Source organism: Macaca fascicularis, chromosome 17, assembly GCF_037993035.2.
Source record: "Macaca fascicularis isolate 582-1 chromosome 17, T2T-MFA8v1.1".
Lineage (NCBI taxonomy): Eukaryota > Metazoa > Chordata > Mammalia > Primates > Cercopithecidae > Macaca > Macaca fascicularis.
The window spans coordinates 62,394,358-62,415,226 of NC_088391.1; the positions used below are offsets into that span (position 1 = coordinate 62,394,358).

The following is a 20,869-nucleotide window of genomic DNA, read 5'->3' on the forward strand; positions in this document are numbered from 1 at the left end:
CTTAGCTGGCAAGAAACAAAATATGGAAAATCTGCTTGTTAAACAATAACTACAGAGTGTGCTTTTATGATGTTTTTCACCACAGTAATTCATATTAGAGATAGAAGCAGTTGCATGTTAAATAAAATCATTGAGCATTGTTCCCCTTGCATTGCAAAGAGCTGACTTATGTTGTTTTTAGATGCCTCCCATTAGAAAGTAAATATTCCTTCAATGCTATGCATTTCACAAAATTTAATAAAGGCGAACTGTAAATAAAGTCACAGGGAGATTTCAGACAGTTTTATTAGGAGATTGTTGAAAAGAAAAAGAAAATTAAATACAATAACAGTAAACGTGGTTCTCACATTGAAACCAGGCTCAAATAACTAGGCTACCATAGAAAAATTTCCAATTCTTGCATTATGATGTAAAAACAGATTTTTGTACAGATTTTGTACAACAAAATTCGTAATAACCTTTTATCATTTTTAGAAAACTTTAAATATATAGATAAAAATAGACAATTTTCATAGGTCCTACATGAAGATGAGTATGTTCTGTTCCAAGGGCTTGCATAGAGCGCAAATGTGGTTATAATATAGAACAACTAGACATTAATATTTTTAGGATTACAAAAGCATGGAAACCATAAAATGGGCACATTTTACTTGTTTATGCCAAAACACAAATTTCCAAACCAACCTGTATAACTAAAATAGGGAAAAAATTAAGTTACAGACTTACAATAACATTTCATGAATTGTAATATTTACAACATGTTAGTAAGAGTCTCTCTTAACATACAGCTGATAGCTTTTTTCTTTAATCCTTGCTAAAATTTCCTTTTATTTCAAATCAAACACTAAAGCATTCTCAAAGGTCTTCAAAGTATGTATTTTAAAACTATTTAATCCACGTAACAGGTGACTCTATGCCAGGAGCAGAGCAATGGCTGATTCTACTACATATGTAAGTTGTAGGCTTTTAAAAAAATCTTTCAAAAAATGTATGATGCAAAAGCTTGACACAAGTCCATTCAATTTTAAGTGTTGTAACCCTTTAAAGACTGCATATAGGGGAAAAAAATACATAGAACTAGGAAAATAATCTCTCGTGCTCAAACAACAAAAGGTGGTTATGGAAGAACTATGCTTAGAAAACCAAGTTTCTACAAAGCATTTACTAACAATACTTTAAATAAAAATAATGCTCCCTTTGTAAGCAAGCTAAAATAGGAACTATACATATAACTTTTTTATGGTATCAAAAAAATGAACTTAGCTAGTTAATAGTGAGCTACACAAAAGAATTACGTTCCAGTATTGCAAGGAAGACCTAAAAGGTATAGAAGCATAATGCTAGAATATCTATAATGTTAATTTTTTCTTAATCAAGTAATTAATACCCAATCAGAACTATATTTAAACATTTTAAGCTAGTTTTCTTAGACATTGAAGATTTTGCTGTTTTGTGGTAATAAATAACGTTACGATCATACAATTATAAGATGACAGAAAAATCATAAAATGTATAGTGACTGTACTGATTCATATCAGTCTTTAAAGGTGTAATACCAGATATGCAAAAAACAAAGAGAAGGTAACTTTAGCATGTGATAAGCACTGTTTGCCGCTTTACTTCCAGTTATCTGCACAAAAGTGAAAACACATACTGTAACTTTCAAAAAGACAGTGAAAATAACACACAGCCACCCTTCCCTCTGACAAGGGTGGGAAGCACAGCACATTTTAACTGTATCACTCAGCGCTACATGGTATTGGACTGGTACATCAAGGTTTGTTAGATTTTGTTTTCAGCAACATTAACATAATATGACATTAACATATAAAAATATTTCTGGTGTTTTGATTTGCTGTTCAGCCACAATCCATTCCCAATAGTGCAGCTTGGGGCACTAGCTAGGGTTCAATATACAAATAAAAGTGGCTGACACAGAGTTCTGATGCCACCAGATGCTTAAGATCTCATTCATTAATACTGTGACTCCAGACAAATATTTACATGCCTGCATGCGTTAAAACCAGAAAGCCGTCTTTCTGACCAACAGGGTGACAAAACATATTTTCTAAAATTTTCATTTTCCTAAACTCTAGTATACTACTGCATACATAATACCTTCCTTGTGTGTTTTATGTTTATATACTGTACATATGACCAACAGTTTGAATAAGAAGCAACATTATTATCTTTAAGTCTATCTACCACTACCAGTTTGGAATGAAAACATGTTACATTTATATATATATTTTTTTATTTTTAAGAAAAGACCTTCAGCGAAACCTTTTGGCTTATATTCAATGCTTCTTTTCAGATACGCAAAATGTTATTTCATTGGGTTGTTGTCAACATCCATTTGTTGGTCTTTTGGAAAGTATGTGAAAAAAAATTCTTCAGGAGAAAACCCACAATTAGAGTTTGAAATTGAATGTAACAGAATATCACTCTTGTATTTTTTTTTTTTTCAAGAATCCTCTATGCCCCCTACAAGTTCTTTCCAAGTGTTCTTGCTGGTTTCTGGAGGACATAATTCTGTAAGTCTGGGTAACCACTGCTACAAGAGTCTTTTGATGTGCTCAGATACAGAATTTTCAGAAGAGGAAAATGGTTCATTCCATTAGAAAAAAAAAAAAAAAAGCTAGGTCTTATTCAGACCTGCCTTTAACTCTGTATACAATTGTCCAGCAGCAAGTTGCAGTAATTAACTGTAAGAACTTTGATACTTGTACATTTACAAACATTCTCAGGTCTCTGGTATGAACCACAGGTGAAAATCAATGGAGGAAACTTTTTTTTTTTTTTTGTAGAATACTTAAACTTTTAAAGAACATTAATACACAAAATTCAGGAAGTTCCCTTAAAAGGACTTTATTTTTTCTGAACTTTCCCATGACGAATGTCTGACTGCAAAGTTCTTTTCTATAACATGGATTTCTTCAACAGGAAAGATTCAGTACATGACAGTAGTTTTCAAATACAGTCTTCCATCTAGAAATGAACAGTAAAAAATTAATTAATGACGTGGCATTTGGGGTACAAATGTGCATGTAAAAATGATGTAACTTGATATAAAATTTGAGGTTTTTATTAGATCTTTACTTGGTTAAGAAGTAATATTTTTTCACATCTTCTCAAAGTTAATTTCATAATTACACTGAGTTTATGTGGCTGAAAAGAATACAGCATTTCTACTTCTCATAAATATATATTTGTTATTTTGATATCAGTTCCAGAGCACTCAGAAAATAGCTAAGAGTATGTGTGTGTATTTTGCTGATATGCAAAGTTAGTTGATTTCTGTTGAATAACAATTACTTCCTTCAAGCTTGCAGAACCAAATTTTCTCTGAATGCACTCAGGTGTATCTCCATCAGGAAAGACTGAACTCCCATCTTACTCTTGAGCAGTGTTGTTAAATATACCATGTAATGTAACTATTGTACACATTCGTTGCTATTTATATGAAAGCCACCTAGGTTATTTCATCACTGTCAATGAACTATAGCCTTTACCCCTTGAAGTGAGATTCATCCAACAATTAAATATTAAAATGTAAACACTGTATGTTACTCAACTTTTACTAATGAGCAAACACACAGTTGTGTGAAAAAGAAAAGGAAATCAAATATTGGAGACATCAAATAAATCCATTTGAATGAAGCACAAATAAGAAATAGGAAATTAAAAATCCAAACCAAAAATAAAACAATACCAAACATAAGCCTATTTCTCAAATGTTTAATACACTCTAATCTGTCCACTTCCTGGTGTGGCCTAAACTTTGTATATATTTGTCTAATGTAGGTCTGAAATTCAAATTTTAATATATACAGTAGAAGGGAGAACAATCAGAAAAGGAAAGTTTTCTGAGCTTTGAAAAGTGCATATTGCCATGTAAATGTTTGCAAAATGTCTGGTAACTTGAAGAATTAAAAATGTAAGAAAACATAAATAACCTATAGTACATTCAGGAAATAAAAAAGATAGTCTAAATATTTGTGGACCTCACCTTCAACTTTCATACAACTACTTTTATACAATCTATAGTGGATATAGTAAGTTGCAAGGAACTTACATAGAAATATTGGTAAGCCCAAATTACATGTTCCTCTCATTTTTTTCTATTTTGTATAATCCTTCCTTTTTAAAAAAATATTTTTAATTTTTGTGGGTAAATATTAGGTACATGTATTATATTTATGGGGTGTATTACATATTTAGATACAGGCATACATGCATAATAATCACATCTGGGCAAATGGGGTGTGTGTCACCTCAAACATTTATTCACTATGTTACAAACAATCCACTCTCTTTCAGTTATTTTAAAATGTGCAATTAAATTACTGTTAACTATAGTCTCTTTGTTGTGCTATCAAATGTTAGATTTTATTCATTCATCCTATTTTTTTGAACCCATTAACCATCCCTGCTCCCTCTCCATTCTCCCCACTAACCTTCCCAGTCTCTGGCAACCATCATTCTACACTCTATCTCCACAAATTTAATGGTTTTAATTTTTAGCTCCCACAAATAAAGTGAGAACATACAAAGTTTGTCTTTCCGTGCCTGACTTATTTCACTTAGCATAATGACCTCCAGTTCCATCCATGTTGCTGTAAATGACAGGGTCTCATTCTTTTTATGGCTGAGTAGTACTCCATTGTGTATGGGTACACCATTTTCTTTATTCATTCATCTGCTGATGGACAATTAGGGTTGCTTCCAAATCTTGGCTATTGTGAATAATGCTGCAACAAACATCTTAATAAACATTTGTAGCATTGAAATACTACCTCCAAGATGTCATGAAACTCTGTTTTGCTCAATGATATATCCCAAGCATAGAGTATACAGTAGTCCTCCCTTATCTGTGCTGTATATGTCCAGACTGCCAGTGGATGCCTGAAACCATGGATAATAGTACCAAACCCTATGTATACTATGTTTTTTTTATTTGTATACATACATACCTACAATAAAGCTTAATTTATAAATTAGGCACAGTAAGAGATTAACAATTGTAGATAATAATGATGCAATTGTAGATACATGGATAATAATAGAAGAATTATAACAATATACTCTAAGTTATATAAATTCAGCCTTTCTCTCTCTCAAAATACTGTAACATTTTCAAACTATTGTTGACAATGGGTAACTGAGACTATGGAAAGATAAACTATAGATGAGGAGGGACTACTGTAAGTTTAGTAAATATGTGTTAAATGAATGCATTAATCAGATATAGGTCTTTAGAAAGATATAGATTTCATATGGTTTACATAAAGTAGATATTGAATTATACATATTATATTATGTATATGTAATATAATATGTATAATTACATTATATGTAATATAATGTGTATAATTCAATATCTACTTTATTTATAAAGTATTTTATTTTATATATATTATTTTATTATATATTATTACATATAATAATATATAATACTATAAATGTAAATATAAAAACGTATTATATCATGAACATCCCAAATCCACAATTTTCCCTCCCAGAGGCAGGGATGTCCATGAGAGTAGCTTCAGACTGGCTAAATGCTAATAAGTTGTGTCAAATATCAGTTGCCTCTCTTAAAATTAATCTAGTTCAACTTTAAGAATAATAATAATGATTACTTGAAAGTTGTTAAATAGCCTTAGCTTTTCAGGGCTGCGCGTGGTGGCTCACACCTGTAATGCCAGCACTTTGAGAGACTGAGGCGGGAGGACTGCCTGAGCCCAGGAGTTCGAGACCAGCCTGGTCAACATGGTGAGACCCCATCTCTATTAAAAAATAATAGTTACTAAATGAACAAATAAAAAGGAAATATCCTTAGCTTTTCAGTTCAGCAATCGTATACTAGGATTTTTCTTAACAGTTGAAACATAATAATCACAATAAAGATCTACTCCCTCAAAATAGCGTACATGTTTGGATATAAAACATAACCTAAGATTAACCAATGAAAACATGTTTTTAATCCTACTGAACTCTAATTGTGAGCAACGATGTAAAGACATGCAGAAACTGTGTCTAATTCTCCCTGTAGATATGTATAGACGTGCAGTCTAAAAGGATTTTACCTCTTTGGCCCCTAACTATTGTTTCTGATTGATACTAAATATTACTATAGTTCAGCAGTAGACATTGTGGTATTAAATAAAGATTGGAACCTCCTAAATCAGGTATTAATCAAATACTAGTATCAGGGCCATATTATTTAGGTAAAAATTTATTTCTAATTAAGGATATGGCAGTACCATATTGACATATTGTGAAACATTTGTTGTTTTTGTATGGAATATGGCCTTATTTCTTCTGTTTGCTTAGCTTAATTGCACTCACCTGTGGGACCAAACTGTTTTTCTCAGTTACATTATAGGAGTAGTATATAATTATTTGTGATTTCAGCATAGCAGGAGTTTCAATTACTCACTCAGTAAACAAACCTAATAATATTATAAAAATAAACAAAATAAAAATTTCTGTCTTTCGTATATTTACTACCACCTGGCTAAAAACTGGACTGTTCTAAAGATAATTTTGATTCGAATGATTTCTACTACATAAAGCAACACTGATTTGTTTAAAAATCTAGTAATAGAGAATACAGAAGTATCCAAAAAGATAGTGTTGCTACTTTTGCCAAAGCTTTCTAATTCTTAATCCCTTAATTTATTTATCCCTACTTAGCTCTCTTTTCAATTGTCTCATTATTTGTAGCATGTATTCAATTATATTGAGATTATCATTCCCATTCTCATTTTTTAAAAAATACACAATATTTCCTAGGATTAAACAGAGGGAAGAGAGACCTTGTAAACTTCCCCAGAATTCAAATTTCATTAACCTAAGTCCTTCATAAACTTTATAAAAAGTAATAATTTGCTCAAAAGTAACATTTCAGTGCTTGCTGTGGAACTCTTAACTCTCTGTACAATGAAGAAAAGCCACTAAAATATTAAATATAGTTTTCTAATCTTCTGTGATCTACAGCATATTAGGTAGAAAGAAACTAGAAGCAAAAAATGGATTTATACAAATAATCCATTAAGTATAAATACTTGTTTAAAAGACCCATATGTACATTAACTAGTCAAATTATTCTCCATGGTCTACAAAGTGGTACCTAAGCTGGTGCTGCTTCTCCTCTTCAATCCTATCTTTTACTTCTCTCCCCTAGGTTTAGTGGCCTGTCTGTTCCACAGCACACCAAACTCTATATTGTGTTGGAACACTCAGGCCTGTTCTTCCTTCGAGAAGCCTAGAATACAAGTACGCCCTCTTTCCCCACTTCCCCTTCCGCTGCCTCCTATTGAACTTCTCTGAAAAGAACTCCACTCATTACTCCTCAATACTATCACCGTAAGAATTACTCTATAGAGCTTATCTCACTTTGAAGTCATACAAAGTGAGCCTCCCCGACGATAAGCCCCGTGGAAGAGGCAGCTGCCTCTTTCTACCAGTATTAGAATGAGAAGGCTTCAGCATGATGTTTGCATTAAAAGTTTTAGTGTGGCCTCAAATGTTAAACTTTTGAAGAAAGAAATTCATTAACATGTCTATGTAATAAAAATTATTAGCATGTTAGAAATTTTGAAGTTTATCTAAAACTAAATATTTTAAGTAAAACTCTCTTAGATTTGGAAAATATACCAGTAATAAGTATTTCATAAGCATCTTTACCATGGGTCTTATGTAAAACATGTTTATAAAAATTACATAATTATGTGCTCAGCATCTGATCTGCTGTAATTCTACTTTTAATAAATATGTCTCCTATTAAATTTTTGACTAATGTTCCTAACAGATGGACAGATGTATCAAGCATTAAAGATGTCAGCTATAAAATAGATCCCACCTGTCACATTCAGGTAGTTAGACATCAGAGATCCTCTACTTTAGAATCCACCAGAGGCAGAAATGCGCCAGGCACAGACAGACCCTTGAAGACTGACTTTCTTTCTTTCTTTTACAGACCCTTATTTTAAAAGCAGTTCTATCATATAATTTTGTCATATTTATTAAAACATACTTGTAGGTCAATAAAAGCCTGTAGGAACAAAATTTTAAACAAATGTTATAATGTTCCAGAGAAGTTACATTGGCCCTGTAACCCACAGTAAATAGTTGCATATGGACATACCCAGGGAACTAACAAGAGGCTTCTGAATTATGGGGCTGTGGTTCTAACTCAGCCTTCTGCTAATAAACCACTTGAATGAAAGGCGGATAGCAAATGTGCTAGAAAGGATATATGGTCCTATAATTCAAACTGTGCCATGTCTGTATGTTATATAATAATGGTCTCAATATTCTTTCCTTTCCTGACTCTTCAAACAGCAAGAGAAGTCATGGGCCATGGAGAAGACTTTGCAAAAACGAGCTGCAGAAGAGAAATTATTGGAATCCCTGGAGCGTGTCCATGGCTGAGGCCTCATTATTCAGAGGTGTGCTGTTTACATCTGGAAACTCAGAGGGCTTATTCATACATTTTTTTTAAGGGTTACTCATTGTACATCATACTTACCCTCTAACTAGATAATCTCATTCCTGCCCACCACTTCCTACATTGTCTTTAGTTCTTTCTGTATGTGTTTGACACAGAAAAAATATATTTCTTGTTTGTTCCTTATGCTGAGCCAAGTTTACCAATCAATTATTCCTTGATATCTCAAATGGACGAAAGCTTTACAGTAAGATCAAGTAAACTGGCAATAATGATTAGTATCAGTAAAGCTAATATTTTCTGAGCACCTGTGATGTTCAAGGTGCTATGTCGATTTTAAGCCTAAACTTCCCACCAACCCAAGAAAGTAATGCCTCTTACAAATAAAGCTATGAAGGCATAGAGAGGTTAAGTATCTTTCCCTTTTTCACAGAACTAGCAAATGGAAGTGCAGCGATTTGACATTTCTGTGAATTCAAATTTCATGTCCATTCTACTCTATCACTTTTCCTCTAATAAGCAACTGGACTGTCCCCGGAAAAATATGTCTTTGACACACAGAATTATAGGACTGACTCCTAAACACCTAGTACCATTTGTCTCGCTGCCTTGTGAATCTGCTCTTTGCCTTCCTCCTGGGGGCAGGGCTTCTTTTTAGCCTGCAAAGCCTCCGTTGGACAACCTGAAATCAGAACTAGAATTCTTACAGCCCAGTTTCAAAGAAAATACCTTCCTTTAACACAATGATTGTTTGCTTTTGCAAGGGAGGTTGATATGACAGAAAAATCATCAAGCTAAACTTTGTGCATGGGAGTACTTAATTAAAAACTCTGTTCTAATTAAAAGCATTTGGGAGTAGGGGTTGAGCGAAACTATTTAAATTACAAATTCCTAATAGTTTCAAAGTTCATTGTGATGTGATGCTTACAGCTATAATTTGGTGTATAAGAAAGTAACTCGTGTCTAAGAAAGCATTTGGTATATAAGAAGGATCACTGAATAGTTTATTGCGAATGTGAATTTTGGTATGTTGTTTGTTACTATGAAGATTTAGATCTACAGACAATAAATTGAAGAAAAACTTGTAAATTATTTGTAAAACTGGATCTCAGATTTTATACTACAATTGAAACCATGAAATCAGACCCAATCAGTATAGATATTTTATATATTTTGTTTACTGTGTCTGAGGAGAGAGACAGAAGTCTATCTCAAAATTTCTAGTTTTGCATTCGTGGATTAAGTTTAATGTTTGGTTTAATATTTTTGCATGTATTATTATATGAAGTTATTGCTAACATCTAATACATATAGACAGATGCAGAATTTGGCTTTTATTCCATATATAAAAACTAGATTATTAAATAGATTGATCATTTATTTTAAAAACTAATGAGGTTTGCTTAATACCAATCAAATGGCTGGGCACGGTGGCTCACACACACCTATAATCCTAGCACTTTGGGAGGCTGAGGCAGGCAGATCACGAGGTCAGGAAATCGAGACCATCCTGCCATCATGGTGAAACCCCGTGTCTACTAAAAATACAGAAAATTAGTCGGGCGTGGTGGCAGGCGCCTGTAGTCCCAGCTACTCAGGAAGCTGAGGCGGGAGAATGGCGTGAACCTGGGAGGCAGAGCTTGCAGTGAGTCGAGATCATGCCACTGCACTCCAGGCTGGGACAGAGTGAGACTCTGTCTCAAAAAAAAAAAAAAAAAAAAAAAATGAAACAAAAAACCCCGCTCACATTATATGACAAGATTTTATATCAGATGACATATAAATTAATACAATTTCAAATTGACACCAAAAAATCCAATTTATCCACTGTGGAAATCATGTCAAACCCTTAACTATGGAGTATGCCTGTGAAAGGTATCACACGATGTGCAAATAGATTTCTGTTCCAGTTTTGAGAGTAACTCCCTCACAAACATCCACAAGGATCTTTTACACATCTTTTGTACAAAGGACTTAACAAATTGCATTTTCTGTTAGGAAGTCGCATTTTTAGACGGGTCATCTATTTGTTCAAAACTTATATCCAGGCACCTGTAATCTAGTGATATTTGCTGCTTTCACAAAACAGTTGTATATGCAGATGTCTCACTCTTTCAGAGCTGAGGAAAATATTAACACAACAGAGGGCAAACACATCACATCACATGTCCAGAAAGTTTAATATTTACTTAAAGAATCTGAGGTTAATATAAAATATAGTAGCCGTGAGTCTCTCTCAACATAATGTCTTCATCATGTGAAGTAAAGGAAACCAAAATAAGCGATGAAAACAAATGTTAATGATTCATGTGATATTTGATAAGACAACGAAAGGAAGTCAAAATAAAAGCAAACAAACAGGAACAGATGGGAAGGATCTTTGTCAAGTCATAACCCCTCTTCTAAAATCCCCAAAGGAAGAAGCTAATTAAAGAAAATATTGTTTCTTGCTTTTTTTATAATTTTATATTTAGAGTAAGAACATTCTGCTACTGCTAAAGCAAAAAAGCTGAGACACAACGTCTACATTAAACATGAGAAACATTTTGGCGAGACTGGTTTCTGAACAGGCCCATTTATAAGAAGATACTGAATAATTATCAATTCTTCTCATGAAATGCAGATAGTAACAGTGCAAGTGATTTCCAAACATTTGAAGACTAATATATTAAAAGCTGTGTTGTTTAAATATAATTACAAAGTAAAAACTGGAAAAGTAGTAACAGCTTCTGTGTTTTCTTTTTTTTTTTTTTTTTTTTTTTCTCAAGGTTGTAACTGGGGAACCTGAGGCCTACAGAGTTGGGTCAAGGTGAGAGAGGACTAGACATCATATTAAACCTCATATCCTTTTTATATGCTTTTTCCATTAGCACTGGGTGCTATTCTAGACAATAAGCAAAGACAGTGTGCAGGAAAGCACAACAACTAGGGTACTTTGTCTGTACACTCCAAATACAACACAGTAAGAAATAGATAATGAAGTGGCTGGGCGTGGTGGCTCACACCTGTAATCCCAGCACTTTGGGAGGCCGAGGCAGGTGGAGGCCTGAGGTCAGGAGTGTGAGACCAGCAAAAAGCTGTCTCTACTAAAAATACAAAAATTAGCAGGGCGTGGTAGTGCATGCCTGTGATCCCAGCTACTTGGGAGGCTGAGGCAGGAGAATTGCTTGAACCTGGGAGGCGGAGATTGCAGGGAGCAGAGATGGAGCCACTGCACTCCAACCTGGGCAACAGAGTGAGACTCTGTGTCAAAAAAACAAAAAGAAATAGGTAATGAGTTACATAATAGACCAACATGGCTCCGCTTATTTGAAATCAGAGTAGATAATATGCCTTATTTAAAAGGGCTGGTATGCTCATGTTCTCACTCATAAGTGGGAGTTGAACGATGAGAACACATGGACACAGGGAAGGGAACATCACACACTGGGGCCTGTCGGGGGTGGGGGCCAATGGGAGAAAGAGCATTAGACAAACACCTAATGCACACGGGTCTTAAAACCTAGGTGACGGGTTGATGGGTGCAGCAAACCACCATGGCATATGTATACTTATGTAACAAACATGCATGTTCTGCACAGGTATCCCAGAGTTTAGAGTAAAAGAATTTATTGCATCATTAAAAATAAAAAAAGGCTGGTATGAAGTAAAGTTCTTGATTGTGGCTAATAATTAGACCAAAAAATTATAATCACAAACTGCTTTTATATATTTTTCAGTTCTCTTCAAATAAGAAAGTACACGCGAGGCCGGGCGCGGTGGCTCAAGCCTGTAATCCCAGCACTTTGGGAGGCCGAGACGGGCGGATCACGAGGTCGGGAGATCGAGACCATCCTGGCTAACATGGTGAAACCCCGTCTCTACTAAAAAATACAAAAAACTAGCCGGGCGTGGTGGCGGCGCCTGTAGTCCCAGCTACTTGGGAGGCTGAGGCAGGAGAATGGCGTGAACCCGGGAGGCGGAGCTTGCAGTGAGCTGAGATCCGGCCACTGCACTCCAGCCTGGGCGGCAGAGCGAGACTCCGTCTCAAAAAAAAAAAAAAAAAAAAAAAGGAAAGTACACGCGAGAACACAGGCCAGTTGAAAACATGTTCTGAGAACAAGAGATCATCTAAAGCTATAAAACACAGTTTGATAAGGTACAGGCTTACCTCCTTTTATTTTGCTTCATTTTATTGTGGGACACAGATATTGTTTTTTTCACAAGTTGAAAGTTTGTGGCAACTCCACACTGGGGAAGTTCCTACTTAATGTCACTGTGTCATATTTTGGTAATTCTCACAATATTTTCAACTTTTTCATTATGATTATACCTTTTATGGTGATCTGTGATCAATGATCTTTGATGTTACTATTGTAACTGTTTTGGGGGTTCCATGACCTGTGCCCAATTAAGACAATAAACTTAATAAATGTTGTGTGTGTGTTCTGACTGTTCCACCAACAATTGATTATCCCACCTCTCTCCCCTCCCTTGGGGCTCTCTATTCCCTGAATCACAACAATATTGAAATTAGGTCAATTAATAATCTTACCACAGTCTCAAATGAAAGGAAGACTTGCATGTCTCTCACTCTAAATCAAATGCTAGAAATTATTCAGCTTAGTGAAGAAGGCATGTCAAAGTCCTAGATGACCAAAAGCTAGGCCTCTTGTACAGTTTGCCAAACTGAATGCAAAGCAAAAGTTCTTGAAGGAAATTAAAAGCTACTCTAGTGGACACACAAATAACAGAAAGCAAAACAGCCTTATTGCTGATACAGAGAAAATTTGAGTGTTCTGAATTAAAAGATCAAACCAACCACATCCCCTTAAGCCAAAACCTAACCCAGAGGAAAGCGCTAACTTCATTCTGTTCTAAGAAGGTGAAGAGAGGTGAGGAAGCTGCAGAAGAAAATTTCAAGATAGCAAGGTTGGTTCATAAGGTTTAAGGAAGGATGCCATCTCCATATCATAAAAGTGCAAGGTGAAGCAGAAAGTGCTGATATAGAAGCTGCAGCAGATTATCCAGAAGATCTAGCTAAGATCACTATTAAAAATAGCTATACTAAACAACAGATTTTCAATGTACACAAAGCAGACTGCTGTTGGAAGAAGCTGTGTCATTTAGGAATTTCATAGCTAGAGAGAAGTCGATGCCTGGCCTCAAAGTTTCAAAGGACAGGCCAACTCTCTTATTAGGGCCTAATACAATAGGTGACTTTAAGTTGAAGCCAATGCTCATTTACTATAAGAATTATATCAAACTTACTCATCCTGTGCTCTGTAAATGGAAAAACAAAATCAGGATGACAAGACATCTATTTATAGCATAGTTTACTGAATATTTTAAACCCACTGTTCAGATCTACTGTTAAGAAAAAAAAAGATTTCTTTTCTTATATTATTGTTCATTGACAGTATACCTGGCCACTGAAGAACACTGATGGAGATGTACAACAAAATCCATGTTGTTTTCATGCCTCCTGATGCAACATAGCTCCTTCAGCCCATAGACCAAGAAGTCACTGGACTTTCAAGTCTTATTATGTAAGAAATACATTTTGTAAGACTACAGCTGCCATAGATAGTGATTCCTCTGATGGGTCTGGGCAAAGTACGTTGAAAATCTTCTGGAAAGGTTTCAGCATTCTACATGCCATTAAGAACATCTTTAATTTATGGAAGGAGGTCAAAATATAAATATTAACAGAAGTATGAGAGAAGTTGACTCAAACCCTCATAGATGTCTTTGAGGGGTTCGAGACTTCAGTGGAGGAAGTAACTGCAGAGGTACTGGAAATAGTAAGAGAATTAGAATTGCAAGTAGAGCCTGAAAAGGTGACTGAATTGCTGCAATCTCATGATAAACTTTAATGGGTGAGAAGTTGTTTCTTACAGATGAGCAAAGAAAGTGATTTCTTAAGAAGGAATGTTCTCCTGGGGAAGATGCTGTGAACACTCTTTAAATGACAACAAAAGATGTAGAATGTTCCATAAACTTAGTTGATAAAGCAATAACAGGTTTCATTCAAGAGGAATGACTCCCCTGAAGGAATTTCTATTGTGGGTAAAATGCTGTCAGAAAGTTTTGCGTACTATAGAGAAATATTTTAGGAAAGGAAGTCAATAGACGCGACGGCAAACTTCACTGTTGTCTTATTTTTAAAAATTGACACAGCTACCCTAACCTTCCGAAACCACCACTCTGAACAGTCAGCAGCCATCAACATTGAGAAAATACCCTCCAGCAGCAAAAAGATCACAACTTGCCAAAGACTCAGATGATTGTTAGAATTTTCAGCAATAAAGTATTTTAAATTAAGGTATGTACACTGGTTTTTTGCATCATTAATAGACTACAGTATAGTATAAACATAACTTCTATATGGAATGGAAAACCAAAAATTCATGTGACTTGCTTTATTGTGATATTTGCTTTACTGAAGTGGTCTGTAACCAAATCTGCAATATCTCTGAGGTATGCTTGTAACTACCTTTTAAGACAAAGACAGTAAAAATGAAACCCTGTTATTTCTATGAAAAGGAACTTTGTTCCAGACTCCAGGTAAGCGCAAGTTATAAGGAGAGACCTGAACTTTGGCAATTCAACATTTTGAAGCAGGTGTAACTAGACTATGAGAATTGTGGAGCTAGAAGAGATCCTCACTGGGCAAGCTGATCTGACCACAACGTTCTTTCTAAATGGGAAACTAAACTGATCAGCAATCCTCTGAACTGAAGAATGAGAAAAGAATGCTTTTGAAGATCTACACATGACTATGGAGAAGCCCAGCCAGTTTAGAGTTATTTAGTCAACTCTAGCCATAGGCAAAATACTTTCCTAAACGGTCAGATCAGCTTACATCATCTCAGTTCCTCCTGGAAGTGACCTTGTTGTCAGTATCTTAAAGAAGAGGCCCTTTGCCTGAATTTCAGGTTAAACTATGATGTTGAAACTCCAATGTGGGCAAAGAGGAATTTACTACCAAAGGGAAGCTGATCTCTCTTTACTGGGTATTAATGATATTCTCATCTGTACTCAAGGATCTGCCCCAAGTGGGGTCAAAATCTGCATCCTGTGATTCTATGAACTAAAATCTGTTCAAGAACTGAATGTTCTTAAAACTGTATTACTATGACCACAACCAAGCAAAATTAACAAAAATGATGATGATGATAATCATCAGAATCATCAACTATCTATTGTTTGTCTATGCAACAAAGAACAGGCAATTCTACGATTACTGTTAAGAAAGCCCTTCGACAAAGTGTTTTAGTCACGAATGAGTGGCATAAACTCATGTACACACAGTTGGGATCCCATATATTGCATTGCTAAAACCTACATGTTGTTCCTGTCCTATACACTTGTCATAGGACCCAGACTATCATCTCTCCGAAGTTGTCTTCTTACACTGACAAGTAAAATGCTTCACTGTCCTACAGAAATTGCTGAAAGTCTGGCTATAAATCTCCTTAAGAGCAGACAAAATACCGTATTTGTGCATTTCTAGCATCTTGAGCATTGCCTGGTACATGGAAAGGGCTCAATAAAAATATATTGAAGGAACTATCAAAATTAATGTCACAAAATGAGGAGAAGATGGACGTTATGTGACTCTAGATGTTATGCCCTGGGAAGAACACAGCCCCACTGGGATAGTATATTGGCTTAGCATACATGACCTGAGCCTAAACATGAAGAAACATCAGATACAAAATGAGAAGCATTCTATTAAGAAAAGGACTGTATTTTTCAAAAATGTCAATTTTATAAATTATTTTTAAAAGGCTAAGAAAATGCTCAAGATTAAAGAGACTAAAGAGAAATGACAACTAAATATAACACGTGACCCTAATTTAGATTCAGTAATGAAGGGAAACAAATGCTATAAAGGACATTATTGGGTCAAATGACAAAATTGGAATTTGGATGTCAGATCAGATAAAAGTATTGTCAAAGAAATATTTACTGAACTGATAAATATACTGTGTTTACATACAAGAGAACATCTTTATTGTTAATAAATACTCCTTGAAATAAATATGGGTTAGGTGATAGGTAAAGGGCCATAATATGTGCATCTTACTCTCAAATGCTTCAGAAAATATTATGTAGACAGAGAAAATGTTAAAACACATGGAAGCAAAATATTAATAATTGATGAATCTTGGTAAAGAATACATAACAGTTTTTACACTGTTCCTGGACTCCTCTGTAAGTTTAAATTGTTTTGTTGTTTATTTGTATTGTTTTGTTTTATTTTGTTTTTTGAGACAGGGTTTCATTTATAATCCAGGCTGGAGTGCAGTGGCACTATCTCATCTCACTGCAACCTCCCGAGTAGCTGGGACTACAGGTGTGTGCCACCATGCCTGACTAATTTTTGCATTTTTAGTAAAGACAGGGTTTCACCATGTTGCCCAGGCTGGTCTCAAACTCCTGGACTTATGCGACCTGCCTGCCTCTGCTTCCCAAACTGCTGGGATTATAGACATGAGCCATTGCACCTAGCTTAAATTCTTTTTTCAAACACAAATTAAAAAAAAAAAAAAAGTTTGCCTCAGTGAAATATAATTTCAATATGTCAGCAATATCAGATATTTATTAATAACTAGTTAAAGATTTATCCTTTCTACTATCCACATACACTGTTTCACTGGTTATATGGACAGTGTTCTCATGATAAATATTTTTTTCTGCTTAGCAATGGGGTTTTTGAGAAGTTTCTTCAAGTATTAGGTAGGAAACAAATGCTTCATGATTTTCTTACCAGAGTTCTCCAGAAATATCAGGTTTGAAACTTACTGGACAGAGGGTGTGGACATTAGCTAGATTCTAGTCTATTGGTCTATCATGTTTGAATGGCAAATTTACAGTTGTAAAGCTTATGAAGTCTACTTAACTTTATTACCTGTTACTGAGTTAGGACTGCATATGCAATGCACATTTACTAGTATAAGAAATTACTGTTCTGTTTGACTCTATTTGAAATAAATATTAAGTTATCTTTTAAAGGCTTATCAAAAACAAAAACAAAAAGCAGAGCACAGGCCCTCTTTAAAGTTTTGTTTTGCTTTTGTACATAAAGAAAAAAATTTCTATTGCTGGAGAAATGCTTTGGTAAAGTATTTTTGTGTGTGTCTTCTAATTAAACATTCATTAGTAAGAAGCAAGAAGCCATCAGAGTGGTTAATGTACCAGCAAGTGAGAATGGGGTACTTTGCACTTAGGTTACCTTGTCCTAATTGGAAGGTGAGACCTCCGGATTTCATCAAAGTGAACGACAAAGAAATGTCTACTACTTTCTCCATTCTTCTATTCCTTTCTGAGGGAAAGAAGACTAAGAAACAAGAGAGGAAGGAAATAATCACACAAGTGCAAATCTGATACTAAGTGATGAACGGACATATTATCCAATATATTTAATTAAAACAGAGCATAGAAGAAAAGTGATTTATTCTTTGATCAAATAAGATGCTACAGAGAAGGAAAACAGGGATATTTTGATTCATTTCAAGCCTTTATATCTTTTCAGAACTGCAAGAAACAGAAAAAATCCTGTGAATAAATTGAGTTTTCAGAATAAATTTATGTGTTATTCCTAAGAAAAAAACCAAAGGTGGCAATTAGAAGGGCAGCTGTTGTCAAAGCCTAGTTATTTTCTTCTAAGTTTGGAAGGAAAAAAGTCATCATCTGGCTTTTAAAAGTTCAGCATTTTCTACTTTTTTTCTATTTTCTACAGCATGACTAATTTGTTACTTTTAATAAATGTTATATTTGTTTAGGGAGGTAATTGTGGGTGAATAACGTTCTACCTCTTTAAAGCCTTATTTAATATATTTACACAAAGCTGAACTGAGATTCTGGCTTAGTGTTCAACTCGACAAATGACAGGCAAAGTTCAGTAAAAGAGCTCTCAAAACTTTTCAGTAAATATAGGAGTTTTCTAGCTTAAAAAGTGACACTTCCATAGGGAAATAACTTTTCTTTATATCTTATCTAATGAAATCATCAACTGATGTTTAGACGGTATATGGGTGAGAACAATAACATCCTATACAAGAACTGTTAAGTAAGGTGGCCCTCTGTGCACTAAACTTCAACACAGAAGAGACCAGATCAAAGATGTGCAATGTTATATTAAAAAGAATGACCAGCAAACAGGCAAGAAAGCACATTGACAGAAATATCATAACTAAAGGAAGAATATGAGAATCAATAGCATGTTTGCCCTGAAATGAAGCTTGGAGAAAGCAGTTAATCAAGCCAATTTAACCAGACAGGGATGAAGTTATTTTCAAAGACAAACATGGACATCTGGTCTATCTTTAGATATATTCCTAAATCCATTAAATAGTTGGAATATATTATACTCCTTGTTCTGATTCCATTCTCACTAGGGTACTTGACAGTTTTATTTTCTGAAGAGCCTTCTGTGGTAGGCATCCTCTAAGATAATCAGCGATGCCCCTGCCTCCTACAATTACAGCCATATGTGATACCTTCTCCTTAAGTGTGGGTTGTAACTAGTGACTTGCTTCTAATGAAGAGAATAAGGTAATAATGATGGGAGGTCACTTTCAAGATTAGGTTCTAAAAAGACTGTAACTTGCAAGTTGCAGGCACACCCTTCTTCCCCAGATCTGTTCACCTGCTTGATCTGATGAAGCAAGCTGCCATGTATTGGGTTGCCCTGTGGAGAGTATCATGTGGCAAGGAACTGGTGGTGGCCTCTGGCCAATGGCCAGCAAGGAACCCAGGCCCTCAATTTAGCACCCTTGAGGACAGGGGGCATGGCAACAGCCACATTAGTCAGCTTGGAAGTGGAGTCGCCCTCAGTGGAGTCTAGAGATGACTGCAGGCCTGCCAACACCTTACTGTAGTCTGGGGTACCCAAAGCAGAAGGCCCAGCTAAGCTAGTCCCCGATTCCTCACACACAGAAACTGTGAGGTAATAAATATTCTTTTAAGCCATGAAGTTTTGAGGTAATTTGTTGTGTCACTAATAGTCATTCTGTAATAGAAAAGATGTGCTGGTCAATGTCACAGGTAAATATTTTAGTTCTTGTGGGTTTTAGTGTGTTACTATCTCTGCTTTCTTCTGAAATACAGAGAAGATTGCTAACATAACTCCAGATCATGTGAACTCACCAAACCAAATGCTACCTTGTGATTTCTCCTAGGAGCCTGCCTGCCTTTCAGAGGAACAAGGCTAACTTGCATGTTTCCCAGAACATTTATCATTCTTAATGTGCAAAAATCAAAACAAACATCTGATTTGCTATTAAAAAGATAAATTATTCTAAATCACAAACTATTTTCACACTTTTAAAAGACTTGCTTTGTCATACACACACAAACACACACACAAACACCTCTCCATATATAGAGACAAATAGATATATGATAATCTATCATATATCTATCATATATCATAGATATATATCATATATCTATCATATATCACAGATATATATCGTATATCATAGATATATATCATATATCTATCTATCTGTATATAGAGAGATTCTATATAGATATAGATAGATATATCTATATCTACCTATATGTGTGTGTGTGTGTATATATATATATCTTCTTTAGTAGGTGGAAATAATTTGTTTGTATTATCCTAGGGTGCTTCGGTTGTACTGGGAATAAAAATAGGTTTTCCTTAAAGAGTGATGATATTATTTCATGATCTCTGGTGGCCTTCTCAGGAATAAAAACAATAATTGGCAATAGTTTAATTCTCAGATCAAAAATATCTCAGAATAATAACGACCACACCAGGTCACTAAATGGACTGTGACAGAACTTACCCAGGCAATTGTATAGGTCCCTACTGCTGAAGTTGTTACAGTTTAATGAACTGACAAAAGAGGAAAAACCACATTCCAGATCTTTCCCTTAAAAGCATCTAAAAAGATACTGGATTGAATGGAAACAAGGCAACATATTTCATGTTCCTGAGAACTTTTGATTCAGTGATGGTAATTGGCTGAGATCAATTTTGTTTAAATCTGGTATCTTGTAATTTTTAAAACTATTGTTTATCATACTGCATATTTCCTAAGGAAACAGACCTCATCCTTTGCAAATTGCTCATGAAAATATCAACAAACTGGTCACAAACAATAACAAATGTAAGACACTAAGTGCTTTCTAAAATTGAAAACAGTAACAATAAAAAAAGGCAAAATGTCCTATTACAAAAAGCTGTAAAACTAATAGATAATTTTGCAATTTACAAATTGTCTCTATCTCTAGAAATGAAGAATTTCAGGAAACATCTTAGCACTGTGGACTTAGAATTTACATCTTTTGAAAGTTCTGGTTTGTTCTCAGCAAATATTACATTTCACAAGATTGCCAAACTTCTTTAATATAATTTCAAAAAACAAATACAAAAACTCTACAACTAAACAT

At 34.8% G+C, this 20,869-nt stretch overlaps 1 protein-coding gene across 2 annotated transcripts in view; it reads right to left on the reverse strand.

Moving 5' to 3' along the window:
- Positions 1-267: 267 nt before the first annotated feature.
- DACH1 (dachshund family transcription factor 1) overlaps positions 268-20,869 on the reverse strand; it is a 435,030-nt gene continuing 414,428 nt past the window's right edge. For both annotated transcript variants that reach the window (XM_015439332.3, XM_005585987.4), the window contains one exon: positions 268-2,988. In XM_015439332.3, coding sequence (XP_015294818.3) covers positions 2,951-2,988 — 38 coding nt within the window. In that variant the 3' untranslated portion in view covers positions 268-2,950. The remainder of the gene's footprint in view (positions 2,989-20,869) is intronic.